The sequence below is a fragment of the Malania oleifera genome, chromosome 1 (genome assembly GCF_029873635.1).
Source record: "Malania oleifera isolate guangnan ecotype guangnan chromosome 1, ASM2987363v1, whole genome shotgun sequence".
In the NCBI taxonomy this organism is placed as follows: domain Eukaryota; kingdom Viridiplantae; phylum Streptophyta; class Magnoliopsida; order Santalales; family Ximeniaceae; genus Malania; species Malania oleifera.
This window is the reverse complement of record NC_080417.1, coordinates 135,511,804-135,527,649: the sequence shown is the minus strand read 5'-3', so window position 1 is coordinate 135,527,649 and position 15,846 is coordinate 135,511,804. Positions and strand designations below refer to the sequence as shown.

The window sequence follows — 15,846 nt, the reverse complement described above, 5'->3', positions numbered from 1 at the left end:
TCTGATGATAATGAGGAATCTATCACTTCTTCAGTACATGCTTTAGCTGGGTATGCTAATCCTCAAACCATGAAAATTAATCGCTTCCTAAAATGCTAATCTATTATTATTTTAATTGATATTGATAGCACTAACAATTTCATAGAAACTAAAATTTCTAAACGGCTAACCTACCCTATGGAGCAATGTGAAGAGTTTGATGTGAAGGTTGCAAACAGAAAGACTTGACATGTCAGAGCAAGTGTCCAAAGGTTAAACTTACTATGCAAAATCATGGGTTGCATGTTGATTTCTTTTTGCAGGCACTAGAAGACTATGAAGAGGTTTTCAATATTGAATGGTTAAGGACTTTATGTGATATAGCTTGGAATTTTTCTAAATTGTTATGAAGTTCGTCGCGAATAGTCAAAGAGTGACTCTTGAAAGCAAACATTGTGGTAATGTCACCACAGTTTCAACCCATCAAATGGAGAAGCTCCTTTAAAAAGAGCAACGTGGCTGCCCAGTACAACTTCAAGCAACAAAGGATTTACAACATCAATATGACTAGGATGAACGGCTTCAATCTCTTTTTTCAAAATTTTCTAACCTATTTGTGGAGCCACAAGGAATGCCACCTCAGTGAACACATGTTCACCACATTCCTTTATTGCTGGATGAATTAGGAGGTGCCAAAACAATTCACTAAACTCAACTTGAGATTAAATTATCACCAAATTCAGGTACATGAAGACAACATTCAGAAGACTGCATTTAGAACTCACAATGGCCATTGCGAGTTCTAGGTTATGCCTTTTGGATTAACCAATGTACCTTCGACCTCTCATGAGATAATTTCTGACCTTACCTACATAAGTTCGTCCTCAATTTTTTTTTGTTGGGTGATATCCTAATATAGAGATCATCTCTTGAAGATCATCTAAGTCATTTGCAAATTGTACTCACCACTCTTCGAGCATCATATATTTCTCAATAATTCTAATTCATTTTTGCTTGACCACAAACGGAATAACATGGGCATATTGACTTACCAAAAGGTTCTAAGCCACAAGCAATTCTGGATTGCCAAGTGGTCAAACGTAGAAGTTGAGAGATTCCCGGAGTTTATTGCTGCTCAGACCTTTAGGACAAGGTTGATTTGAAGGAGGCAGGAATGATAGGATTCCCAAATCCATTGAGACTTCTAATTGATGTGTTAGGATTCCCAATCAATTGGGATTTCTATTTAACGTTACGTTTTTCCAAATCAATTGGGATTTCTAATTAAAGTGTTATGATTCCCAAATCAATTGGGATTTCTATTAGGGTTCCCAATCAATTACAATCGACTCCATTAAGGACTTGGATTGGGATATTTTAACTTCCTAATAGGGGTAGGGTTCCCTACCCTATATATATGTAACCCTACAAGGCTTTTTCATGCAAGCAATAAATAATTCATAACCTTTGGCTAGTTTGGAGGCAGATCCCCTTCAAGTGATCAACCCTATTTCTCTTTTTACTTGCAATCTCCCCAATTTCTCTACAATAAAACCCTAGGGTCTTACCAGTCAATTCCAACATTTTAGCATAGGAATGTCTATTCCTTTCCTATTCAATGTTGGATGGAGTAACAAAATTTTTTCATAAGTGACTACTTTCTAAATTATTACACCCCTATACGATTTTCATTACATTCTCATTGTATTTATCACATTTCTAAGAATAGGTATTACATGAGCCCATGATAAAACTATTTCTTCAAAAACCAAAAACTTGGGTACGGTGGATGTGGAAACTAAACAGAACCGCACATGTGCAAACACATGAAATTTTTTAGTTAACATTATTAGTAATAGTACTTCCAAAATTTAGGGCTATGGTGCTTCTTCCTTTTTATAACCGACCCTACTTAGTCAGAATTAAGGCTTCTTCTTGCTTTTGTTGTTGTTTCTGTTCTTATGCTTTTTATTATGAGCTCTGCCTTGTTCCTTCTGGCATACTCATTATTCCTTATGTCAATTTAAAGAATGTGCGGGGAACTAATTTCCATATAAGTCCAAAATTTATGGCTATGGTGCTTCTTCCTTTTTATAATCGACCCCACTTAGTGAGAATTAAGGCTTCTTCTTGTTTTTGTTGTTGTTGCTGTTCTTATCCTTTTTATTATGAGCTCTGCCTTGTTCCTTCTGGCATACTCATTATTCCTTATGTTCATTTAAAGAATGTGCGGGGAACTAATTTCCATATAAGAGCCAGACAGGACCTACTACAGTTGTTTTCGTACCTAATTATACTGTTGGGGATTTGAATATTTAAGCTCCAAGTGAGGTCATATGAAGGTCCCAGCACTGCAGAATACCTTGAGAACAACCACCATTATAAAAATTTAAGTAGCCATCCAGACCTTATCAAAGACACAAAATCGGCTATCTTACAAAATTGCTATGTCTATGGAATATCACAAACACACACAAGGACAGATTTCACTGTGACGTTGTTTGAACTATGTTTCAGGTTCTAGATGAATTCAACCTCAGTTCACAAATTGCAAACATTGTTTGAACTAGATTCCATGCTTTAGATGAATTCCAACCTCAATTTCTACTTTCTTTGCTACATTTTCTGGTATAATTCTATTAAAACATAATGCTCAAGTTCATGATTTATCCCAAATCCTCAAAAATATTTAGCTGCAGATAATATGACTTCTAAGGGATACAATGATCAATCTAATTCTCAACAAACTAGCATCAAATCTGAGATATGGATTGCAGTTAAGGATGATAAGATTATCTGGAGCAAAAGGGCAATTTTTGGTTGATCAAGGACATGGTGGCTTGGTATGCAATGGGGAAATGGGGTGAAAAAAGGACGAATGCAGGAGCTCTAATTGTAAGATGTGAAAAATAAGTCTACTGTGGATGGACTTGATGAGAAGTAAGGGTCTTCAGCTAATTTTGAAAATGATGGAAGAAAAGGCCAACTTCACTCGAACCATGAGGAGCTTGGAGAATTGTAACAAGCCAATGCACTTCACTTTGTGGACGAATTTCTGTTCATTGACAATGTAAACTTGTCTGATGAGGCTGAACCAGAAAGACTACCTATGGATAAATCACCCCCAATCTCAAAAGGAAAGAGGGCTAAAATTTTGGCCAAGAAAATTAATCTAATAAACAAAAATGGAGAAAAGGGAATCTCTGAACAAGTTGACAATCATGACATGCAGTAGTATTTCTGGTGGGGTAATGGATTCATTCTTTGATTATGGAGGCCATGGGCATGGACCTGATTACTGGCCAAACAAGCCCAGGGAGAAAGAAAAAAATATTGGTTTTTTTCTTTTCTTGGGTGGGGGAGAGGCGGGGATGATATGACAGTAAAGACATTAATGATTTTGACTGTGATAGGGGTTAGCTATTGAGATTCAGGAACAGTATCACTCTGCTTCTGACTCTTCTGATCATGTTGGGGATTGAATGTATGTGCGGCCAGCACTAATGGAAGGATTGGAGAGTATTAGTATTTTTGAAAACAATGATAAGGATAAAAAGCTAATGGTTAATGATGGAATTTCGCCCATCCCCACAGAGGAGATTTCTGGGAGGCTCTTCAAGCTCCAATTTTGATGGATAAAATGGTTCCACAGTTCTCTGACTGAAGAAAAGGAAATTCAGCTTGATGGTGGTAAAACTAAGATGAAGAACAATGGGAAGAACTTCAAGAGGGGTTTCCTTGGTTCACTTCTGTAGATTTTAATTTTTTAAATTTTTTTTTGAGGATTTTGTGTCCTCATCCAGACTGTAATCTCTCTCTTAATATATCATATTTTTTATCAAAAAACAAAAAAAAAAAAAAAAAATTTGTTGTTGTTAAAATCACAATCAATTAGACGTGCAAGTATTTTCATAACTATCAAGTAACTTCTGTTGAAACTTTCAATGGAGACCTTAAAATGTAAGATTACAGTGAAGACAATGAATGGGCAGCCCGGCCCAGACCTATGAAATTTACACCTTTACAATAATTTTAATTTTTTCATTTAAATTTTAAAACTTTGCACAAGTTCCATGGATGTATAGACTTGCACCATGATTATAACACTTCAATCACCATATATCAGGATGCAGCGATTTTCCTATACTTAAATTATAAACCCATGCAAATGCCTAACTGCCAAAGCTATAAAATAAAGTTTGAAAAAAAAATAAAACCACAAAAGGAAAAAATATTGAAATATGAACAGATTATAATAACTACAATATTACCTTTGGTGGCCTTTTCATTGTGTACAGCATTGTCTTCAATGACAGGATAAATGTACTCTCATTGTACTGCTGAGACAAATTTTCACCAGCTTCTGAACCACTCATACTTGCAAATCCAGGCTCATTAAAATACGGTTTTGCATTCAAAATCAACCCTTGTATAGAAACCAGAACTTGTAGCATGGTTGATATACCAGGTATCCACTTCTCATTCTTATCACCACCCCAGGTATTGAGAAGACTCAGACATACTTTTCCACAATGATACAAATTTGGATTCAGTCGAAGGCCACCAGAGTGGTAGTACACAAGCTGTCACAAGCAATTCTCTAGATGTCAGACCTATACAACAGAGGATCTATATACAATTAAACACTTCCAAATTTCATTCACATACCGGCGGGGTGCTAGGGTAGCCAGCTGGGAAAAAAATGTCAAAGAAAAATAGACCATCATGGTAGGGGGTGCCTTCAGCGCCTATAATTACAGCCCTCAAAAGATCCAACCTTGTTTCATAAACCCTAACAAATATTGTATCTGTTGGAGTGACAATGCCAAGAGAATCAATGGAGGGATGAGTTCAATTATATAATGTGAATAAGGCAATGAGAAGGTGACAATATACAACATGAAAGTTTTTTTTTATTTTTGGGGGGGGGGGGGAGAGGGGGGCTGGGAAGAGGGTTAAGGAGGGAGGGGCTCGTAATTTTTCTTTTTTCAATACTCAACACAAAATCAAATAACAGGCTCCACCACCAACACATTCATTTCACTTAAAAAAGACACATGAGCCTAAAATCAATTTTTGGGTAGGGGTGGCATGGGGAGGAGGGATCCAACTATAATAAATCTCAAGCTATTTTCCCACCAGTAGGAACCTATAAAAGAATTTTTGTTTCTCAACACTGACCAGAAGATCAAATAACAGTTCAACAATCACCAACACATTCATTTCAAAGGGCTTAAAAAGCAAAGAGGACAGTCCCTGAAATCACATGAGGATTGCTGCCATATAAATATATTCACATAACATGAAAATGCACCTGGCAAATCCTTCTCTAGGATCCTCCACTCCTCCTGTATTTTCTTTGCCCAATTTTTTGATGGCTGTTTGAAAGAGGAAGTTTGTGAGTTTTCCAAGTGTAAAAAAAAAGAGAGAAATCATGATACGCATCTTTTTCAAACTGCATTGATGACTTACCTGCTTCAGTGAAGAACCGTTGCTAGCATAATGATGGTCACAATGATCCTGAATGGTATCAAATTGTTTAAAAAGTTTGAACTTCTTCATGATATCATCTTCACCCCCATCTTCGTCACAAATATAAATTGATTCTGAAGGCATTGTAGAACTTCCCGGACCAGTCACATTTTTCTGACGTTTAGCCAGATCCTGGGCCCATGGGATAAATGCCTCGTCCTCAGAAGGATTATGTATAGCATTAAATGGATTGTAAGCACTTGAATAAACTGACGCAAATGGCTTCTTTTTAGATGAATAAATATCATGGAACCATGGCATAGGATCTGCTCCAGGAGGGAGGTGCAATGTATCCATTTGCATCTGAGAACTTGAATCAAATTGCTTCTTTGAGCTTAACGAAACATGAGACTTCCACTGCTGTGCCGCTAATCCAGGAAAATATTTCACAGCATCAAACTGACTAATCGAAGTATGATGGCCTGAACTACTTGCAGCAATGGATTTCCTTTTACCATGAGAAGGATCCGAAAACCACTTAGGTTTAGATGGCTTTACCCCAGGAAGAAGATTCAGGCTATCGCCTTGGGTTTTCGAACCTAAATGAGTCAAACCATTTATAGAACTTGGCTTCTCTTTAACTTGATCTGGTTCTGAAAATAAACAATTTGGAGGCAGCTCAAGTGGATGAGACTGACTCACAGCATCCAGTTGGGTCAACATACTTGTACTATGTGCAGTTGACTTTTTTATAACTTGAACAGGTGCTGGCTTCCACCATGATAGAGACGGCACTTCACCAGGAGAAATGCTCAAGGCATCTGTTTTGTTCTGCAAAGTTAAGTTGGGTGAACTACTAGTACTGACTGGCTTTTCCTTACTATGGGAAAAATTTTGAAACCAAGGGATGGGTGCCTCTATGCCAGTAGGAATATCCACATTATCAAACTGAGCTTGCAAAATTGCATAATCATCATCAAACATTAAATCATCAGAATACAGATCAACATATTCATCTTCATCAAAATATAAATCAGAAGTGTAATTATCCAAGTTGATTGAATTATATGATCCCGAGGAAATGCTCTTGGAAGATTGAACCCCATCCACTGATCCAAGATTCGCATGGCTGCTAGGACCAAAAAGAAACTTGGCAAGAGATTCCTAGAACAAAAACAATAAAAAACACACATTATAGTCACTTTGCATGTTTAATGAATGAGAATTCAACAGCTACTTAACAAGAAAAATTTTTCATTACCTTGCCTTTGTTAAATGAATCAGCTTTCTCTTCAATGACCATGACATCAGCAGTCTCTTCATCCATGTCAATATCAATAATTTCATGGTAAACCTACAAAAAAATATATATTTTTTCCCTTCAGCAATTATAATACCTGCATTATAAAGAATTTATATCGAATTAAAGTGTCAAGACACCAGACAAAAAAATAAATTCAATCCACATGGCAGACTAAATAAATGGAGACAACAAAAACAACATCAAAGAGAACATGAGAGAGACTGAATACCACAAGATTTTGTACAATCTTTTTTAAAAGAACTTCAATGGATTCTATAGACATCTTAGTTGTGTGCGACTCGCAAGCTAGTAGACAATCATAAGTTCATAACCATTGAATTTTTGGTCCATATCTCAGACTGAACTTCTACTGTTTATAATATAATATTTTTAAAAAGAGCACGAAAAGTCAAAATATATCTGTGTGCTTGTTCATATGCATGTCTACCTCAGGTGGTGTATGTGTATGAGAGAGAGAGACACACACACACACAGTGAGATAGAGAAAAGTTCCAAAGTACTAGCAATACTACCTAGTTCACAATCCCACATAAAGATTCCAAAGTGAGAGCAATATGGGAAGTCCCCTAAAAGTATTTTAACTATATCTTTGAACAGAACTTATCTAGCAGCTGAAAATATGAAAATATTACAAGGTTAAAAGAGTCTTGGCACACATTTAGTCAAATTTCTTTTTAAAAAAAATATTTCAAGGCCTGAATGCTTCAATAAAGCCTGTCTATAAGTACATAAGAAGGCTAGCATTTGTAAATTAAGTGTAAGCCGCAAAATTTGTTCATGATCAAGCTAAAAAGAATTGAAGCCTAACATATGGCATGTCAGTTAACATTACATAAGTCCTTCTATTAACCTTATCCTGATTATGAATCTCAGATAAAAAATAAAAAAAATAAGGGCAGCCCGGAGCACAAAGCTCCCGCGTATGCGGGGTCCGGGGAAGGGGCGGACCACAATGGGTCTATAGTACACAGCCTTACCTTGCATTTTTGCAAGAGGCTGTTTCCACGCCTCAAACCCATTACCTCCAGGTCACACAGCAACAAACCTTACCGTTGCGCCTAAGCTCCCCTTCATTATGAATCTCAAATGGGGAATAAAAAAGAAAGTAATGATCAGGCACTAATCTCAGCACCAACTACCTGCAACTAGCAAATAGGAAACTTGCAGACTTGAGTGTTAAATCCACAATCAATCACAATATGCAGATTAGAGGCTGATCTGCCATCTCTCCAGCAGATTTAATTACAGAGATCGCAAAACCTAAATAGTATCGAAATTCTCATTTATTTTACCAGTCACCAAATGAAAAGCTAGTGTTTGTTTCAAAGAAATTCTTCAAGATGAGATCTTAATGTTACTCATTTACTTGAAAATTGAAACCATCCAAATCAAAAGTCCATTCTTCATAATTACTGATCATCCTATTATGCCCAATCATCCTATGTTTTTTCATATGAGTTACAGCCTATATTTTTTATTTCAAGATGCTTATTCAAATTTAAGAATGTACTCTTGATTTCCTTATACAATCTCCCCACCTTTGAAACAACCGTGTGTAATAATAGTGAAAAGAAAAAATCAACATGCAAAACCAAATGCATACCAATCTAAAATGAAAGGAGCTCAGGACAAGGATGAGGGGAATTCAAGGTCAGTCTATAGAGAAAATACTAAAGTGAGTAATATACTTAATATTTTCTATCAAACAACCGAGAATGACATTGGTTGGGAACTGTTGAAATAAGGATGGGATTGGTTGGGAATTGTTGATACAAGGATGAGATAAAAATTTAAAAAGGTCTCTGTTAATGTAAGATCTCTGTTAATGTTTTTTTCAATCGAACAAAACTATATTCAAAGATGACAATTGCTCACAGAATGAGAGAGGAAGTAGATCTAGGGAACAATTAATGGCAAGAGGATATGCAACATCATTTATTACTTGACTAATTCTTTCAAAACTAGCTTTCTGTTTTAAAGACAGCATGAGCAAAAATTCCCACAACTATAGGATTTTTCCAATCAAATGCAACTTCAAATAGTCTCCACAAGTTTAGAAGTTATTTTTTTTAAATAGAAAAAAATAAATAAATTTATTATGATAGAAGAACATGCACAAAGGATAAGAAATCCTCAAAACAGATGTGGAAAAAAAAAAACAGAAAGAAAGCAATACAATAAGAAAAAACAAGATTAACCCAATAAAGCCAAGCAACCACATTGGATGTTAGAGAAGGCCACTGATGTAGGACAGAAAGAAAATCAAAAACAGGAAGAGATAAAAACAGTTAAGGGAGAGAAATAGAAAGAAGGGGAGGAAAGAGAAGGGAAGAAAAACTGCTGCAAGCAGACGAGACAGCAAGACAGAAATTAGAGACAGAACAGAGAGTTAGAGAAGAACACACACAGAAACTGGACAGAAAAGCAAATCAGACCAGGACAAAGAAAAGAAGTGGAGAAGAAAAAAGGAGAGAAGAGGCTGCACAAAAGAGGGGAAACCATCCAAAAATCTAATTCAAATCTGAAATTATGGTGATGGAAGACTTCGCTGGATGAAGGTGAAAGTGTAGAAAGCCTTTCAGGAGGTTTTGTTGCTGATGGTGATGGAAGTGTTAGCAGGAAAATGGTGTTCGAAATTGAGGGGTACAATGTAATTTTGTGGAAGGTTGCAGAGCAACATTGTTTCACAATTTCTGCATGTGCTAAATGTGGCTATGTGGAAGTCCTCAGGCCTATGGCTACAACTGTAGTCTGTAGTAGTCAAAGACAAGTGGGTCAACATTCCACAGTTTCCTGGGTGTGTTTCATGCTGTGGGACTTCTCAGGTCTGGCAACAATTGTAGTGGTCGAATATAATTGGACCAAAGGGGAAAAGGGTTCTGTGTGCTCATTTTAGAGTGGTGAGAAAGTTTTAACAGTAGAAGATCGCAGGCAATGGTGTCATGGTTTGCATTAGACCTAAATGCTACCCAAGAAATTCATCTAAAAAGCACCATGCCTGTGCCATTGACCTTGTTTCCATCCTTTAAAAAACTTAGTCCTAGTGCATGTTTATTGGACCAACTCAAATGAACATTAGTCCACTTTAATGTGGAGGATTGACACCTTTGCAAGGCACATTTGAGCCTCTTGCTTTCTTGTCCTCGTGTGGGATCAGAAGTTCCTCATGCTCCTTCCATTTCTCAGCCACAGGATACAGTGGAGTCTATGCTGCATCATGCATGGTAAGTTCGTGATTTCTCCTCAATGAGGTTTTCAAGAGTATTTGGTTCAGTTGAGAGGTCATCCCATTTCAAATGCTTAATGCCTTACTGAGAATGCAGTTCATGAGATGCTCCTGAGCTGGTAGGTTAGATTGTTAGAATCATAGTTACAGTCGTCACACTCCCTGGAGTCGAGTTCCTTTCAGCCAGGGAAGTATGACAGAGGACCACCTGCGTCATTTAAGCTGCCTAGTTGACAAACTTATTTTAGCATGGATTTAAGAAACTATGATTGTATTAGACTTTGGTTAGTATTGTGTAATTTCCTGCCTTATTGAGGTTCTTATGTAATTATCTGTTTTAGTTAGTTGTAAGTACACATACTTTGTAAGTTGTATGAAATACAGTTACCATTTAGAAATCAGAATTCCATATCAGTTTTCCCTCTCTCCCTCTCTCTCTTCATGCAGCTTCAGCTTCCTCCTCCCTTCTCAGTTTCTCTCACACAGATCTCTGCAGCTTACCTGATGGTGATGGAGGTGTTGTGAAATGATGTCTGGGAACTGGTGTTCGAAATTGAGGAGCACAAATGTAATTTCGTGGAAAGTTGCAGTGCCACAGTTTCTCACAATTTTCTGCTTCTTCATGTGGCTTTGCAGGAGTTACTCAAATCAGGAGGGGAGGAGAGAACAGAGAAGAAAAGGGAGGAGGAAGAAGGAAGGAAGGAGAGGAGAGGATTCACCCGCAGCTCAAATCAGGAAGGGAGAGAGAGAGAGAGAGAGAGAGACCGGACAGAACAGAGAAGAAAAAGGAAGGAAGAAGGAGAGGAGAGGATTCACCCGCAACTCAAATCAGGAGAGAGAGAGAACCACACTAGAAATCTGAATTCAAATCAAGTAACTATATAGTACATTATAAACAAAGTACTTGTTCACGTAACCTAACAAACAAATATTTACAAAATAAACCAAACTAAAAAAATTAATTACAAATTAAACATAAAGTACTAAAAACACACAAGATAACCCTAAATTAACTAAATTTAGATTTACTAATTTAAAATAGAACCTCTAATTTTTTAATCTTTAAACAGAATATGATCGCCTAGAATTATCCACAAGTGATCCTTCATCAGCTGTCCACCTGCACAGCCTAAACATCCCATACATAAAACCCACATGGAAGCAAAAACAACCAATCCTATACTCAATAAAATAAATAGATGAAGCAAAATCTCAGAAATGCAGACACTTTTCTCGAGCTAATGCAATCATATAACAGCAAATAAAGTGCACACCGGCACAAAATCTTTGCATTCTTTTGCCTCCCAAAGCCTTCTAAAAATCAAACAGCTAAAAAGCCTCCAAGAATGACAAACCTAATAATCCATGAAGAAACAGAATTGTTGGTGTTAACTCTATAAAGAATGACCATCCACACAAAAGTATTTGTCATTGAAGGAATCTTCCTCTCCACAATCAATTAGCTAGAGGAAAAGAATGAAAAAAATACCAGTTTAAATGAGAATAAAAAGATTTAAAGGAAAAACACCATAAGTATCAAATGCCAAATCCTAAGACCCCCACAATGAAGAATTCAACAAACTAAGGAGTGAGGAAAGCTCTTCCATTTCCTTATCATTAAGATTCCTATGAAACTGAAAATCCCAAGAAACAACAATAATGAGAAAAGAAGAAATAGGTGCCTCGGCATGCAAAGTAACACAAAATAGAGAAGGCAACCAAATAGCATAATACCCCAAACCAAAGTCCTTCCAAAACAAACTCCACAACCATCTCCCACTCCATATTTTGTGCAAGACAAGAAAGGTGTAGACCCCCTCCTTAGACCTACCAATAACACCTCAACTCACAAGATGGTCCCACCAATAGAAAAAAGAGTTTCAAAATTTAGTTTGTCTTATGCCCAAGAGATAAACTAAAGAAGCTACATATCTAATAGGGAAAATAATGGAAAAATGCATGAAAAAGAGGGATCTATACATGGTTTCTATTGACATAAAGAGAGTTTTTTACAAATACATAGAAAAGTTATATGGTAGGTCTTAGGATGTCACTAAGGATATGTATGATGGGACAATGACTAGTGTTAGAGCTACATGCAAACAATCTAAGAAAACTCCAATCCAATAGGGGTAGGTCAAGTGTATGCTTTGAGTCCTTATCCTTTTACTTTATTTATGAATGAACTTACTAGGAATATCCAAAATGAAGTCCTATGATTTATGTTGTTTGCAAATGGCAGTGTCTTAATTCATGAAACAAGATGAAGAATAGAATATAAGATGAAATTATGAAGATAAGTATTAGAATCTAGAGGTTTTAAGATACAGGTAGAACAAGGTAAAATCCAAGAGAATCCAAGAGATGTAGTTTCGGTCATTTAGGAAAAAATATTGATAATATATATAATTTATCGTCAACAAATTCTTAGCACTGGTAGATTTCAGTACTATTTGATCTTCTATGCAAGCTAAAAAGAAATTGAAGAAAATATAAATGTAATGCAGAGAGTTAAAGGAGGTATGTAAAACTGATAAGTGATCTGGGCATATTCCCTAATCTTAGAATCCCATTAAAATCAAAAATCAAATCCTATAGAACAACCATAAAGCCAGCTGGCTATACAGAACCAAAAAGCACCATATCTGAATAGTAAAAGTTGCAAAAATGAGAATGCTAAGACGGACAAGAGGTATAGCTCTGAAAAATAAAGTAAGAAACAAACACATCCATGGTAGGCTAAGCATAGAACATGTAAAAGATTAGGAAAGGGCAGTTAAAATGATTTGGGCACTTACAATGTTAGTCAGATCAGACAGAAATGAAGAGGGGTGAATTAGGATTTGACAACGCTTAACTTTCAAAAGATATTTTGCCTGTATCATGCAAAATGAGCAGAAGAAGATTCATGTACAAACCCCAATTATTGGGGCTTAAGACTTGATTGTTATTGTAGTATGGATATGTAAATTGACTAATTTACGTACTAACATTTTTTATTATAACAAAAGAATATTTCATTAATAGAGAAAGAATTTAAAAGACGGAGAATGAGACATCTCCCGAGAAAAACTGGGAAAAACCAGAAATAAATAACTAAAAACAACAACTTAGATACTAACATTACCACGCAACTGAAAAAAAAACAAAAAAAACAAAAACAAAAAACATGCATTTTCATTTAGTTGTGGAAAATAGTTTTCATTTGCCATTTTTATTTTCCAAAGAATTACAAAAAGTTTAGCTAATTTTTCAGTTTTACAACATTTGTACAAAATAAATAAACAACAATGATTTTGGCACTTGCTTGTGGGAATAGTTTTATTTTCCATTTTGGCACTTATGGTTTTCAAAGTCATTTACAAAGCCGTTAACACTTCCAGTAGAGAAATCAGAATTGCCTTGTCTTTGATAGTATTAAAATCCCACATTACAATCCATGTTAGATTACTAATATCAGCAGAAAACCTCTTTAGAAAGCACCATAGCTCCTTTCTTTTATGCCCAGAATTAGGACCACAAAAAACTGAGAACCAACAAATTGCACTCTCAAACTTCATAAGCACACTAATAACTTGTGCAAGCTTCTTCACTTCAATAAGCTGAAAAAAAGAATTAGGATTGAAACCAAACCAAATTCTAGCATAAGGAAAACTAACATTATAATTGGTGATGAAGAACCAGCCTTGACTGCCTTTGTAACTCCATTATACTTCTTGGACTTGATGTTTGCTTCAAGCAAAGTAGCAAACCAAACAACTGAAACTTATATTCATAAAGGAATCTTTTAACTTCCTTTATTTTTAAAGGGCTATTCAATCCCCTTTCCAACATGCTATAATACAGCTCATTTACAAAGAAGGTTAGTATTTTCTTCTGGCTGAATTTGCCTATTTGGAGGCCTCCTTTCTTCTTAGCTTTATTATCCCCTCACTTCACTTCTTGCTTTTTAGAACTACAACCTACAGAGATTTCAGTGCACTTTTGACTCTGCAAACTATTTTGAGAAAATTTCCCCACTCTTATAATGGACCCTGAAGGAAGATCCAACCCATCCTTTTTTGGGCTTAAATTACCAGAAATTTCCATATCCTTATTCAAGCTCACAAAGGAACAACACTTCTCAGAAGATATACTAGGATCCAGGATTTCAAAACCGTTTGATACCAGTATAAGATCAGATTTTTTAACAACAGGCTGAGAACCTTCAGTCTCTTTCATCTTGGAAATCTCAGAATTTTTTACAAATTGCTTCACTTCAGTAAAGTCAACATCCCCTTTACCAGCAATCACAGATTGCTCAAATACAGTTATAGCAGAATTCTTCTCTGATACTATCTCATTTTGAGTACTCCCTTGATTTCCTGTAGGAATCCAAACTTTTTCTGACCTACAAATTTTCTCATTATGTCCTAATTTAGCACATATGACACAATTTGGTGGTCTCTGCCAATACTCAATATCAACAGAACAAATTTCATCATTAAGAAGTTTAACATTGACATAAAATGGCAAATCCTTTTTAAGATCAATTTCAATGCAAATCTTTGCAAAAGAAAGATTTCTCATTGCTCATCTGTGCTTCATGATAGAGTAAGTATTTACCAATAGAAGTGACAATATAGCTTAGACAAGATTGAGTCCAGTAAATGGAAGGAATTCAACTGAATTTCAGCCAAATACGGAGTTTATCCAACTTTAGTTCATCCAATTCATGTGTAGGCTTCCATTCAGAAAGAAAATTGGATAATTGCCAATAAACCACAGCCTGCTTTCAAGAATCCACATCATATCATCCCTTTTAGCAAATCGAAAAATGTACAATCCAGAAGCAAGTGAAAAAATCTCCACATCTTCTATTTTCTTCCCAAGTTTTTCAATCACGTAACACAAATAAGAGTATGGAGGTGGCTTACCAAAGAATTACCAATCAAGGTACCATTCCACTTATCAACTCCCATTTCAAACAATTCTGCTGGAGAATTAACAACCAATCTTCTGTCTCCCAGAGAAAGTTCAAAAAATTGTAATTCTGATTCACAAACAAGATCACTCTTGAATAGGGTACTCCAACTTGCAGATGCTTCAGCAACATCAGATTCACCTCTTTATTCTTGCTCATCAGCAAGTTCAGATCCAAACCAGTTGATTTCTTGAACTCATCTGCATTATTTGCGCAAGAATTTGACAATGATTGCTTAACTAGAAGATTAGCTTTCACCATTGCAACAAAAAAATGGCAATCAATTACTGAACCACAATCAAAATTCACTTCAACTCAATCGCAATCAAGATGAATTCAGCGCGCTTTAGCTCATCATTGCTAACCTGTGCCGACAACAAAACAAACTCTTCTGCCAATTGTTGTATCAATGTCATATAAATGTTTGGACCCCCTAAAATGATATGAACCCACATCATTGGGACCCCCAATCCAAACTATATATTTCACTCGTGTGGCTCCAAGTGCTAATATGACATCTTGCAATTTGTGGATATCAAATCCCAGATGGAAACCATCCCTTGCAAGTCTTTTTCTGTTCAAAAACCTAGGTTGAAACTTTTTTTTTTTTTTTTTTAAATACCTAAATTTCTTTTTTTTTTTTCAGAAAAAGAAGAAATATAATTAAAGAGGAAATATCATACATAGAAAAGAAGCATAAGAACTCCTCTTGATAAAGAAAATGAATAAAAAGAAAAAAAAAATACAGTTAAAATAAAACAGCTTTCCAATCACACTGTAATTCCAAAAAACAAACGCCTTAAAAACATGCATCTACGGAAGCCCAAAGATGAAGACATTTTACCCCATGAAGATATGAGCATTCCTCTCCAACCAAATAGC

The 15,846-nt window shown here is 35.9% G+C and overlaps 1 protein-coding gene across 1 annotated transcript in view; it reads right to left on the bottom strand.

The window, feature by feature from the left end:
- The window catches only part of LOC131156039 (probable ubiquitin-conjugating enzyme E2 25), a 35,016-nt gene that overhangs the window by 5,826 nt on the left and 13,344 nt on the right, over positions 1-15,846 (bottom strand). Inside the window, exons 3-7 of the mRNA XM_058109491.1 lie at positions 6,713-6,805; positions 5,452-6,615; positions 5,294-5,357; positions 4,648-4,787; positions 4,251-4,562 (exon numbers count right to left, since the gene is read on the bottom strand). Coding sequence (XP_057965474.1) covers positions 4,251-4,562; positions 4,648-4,787; positions 5,294-5,357; positions 5,452-6,615; positions 6,713-6,805 — 1,773 coding nt within the window. The remainder of the gene's footprint in view (positions 1-4,250; positions 4,563-4,647; positions 4,788-5,293; positions 5,358-5,451; positions 6,616-6,712; positions 6,806-15,846) is intronic.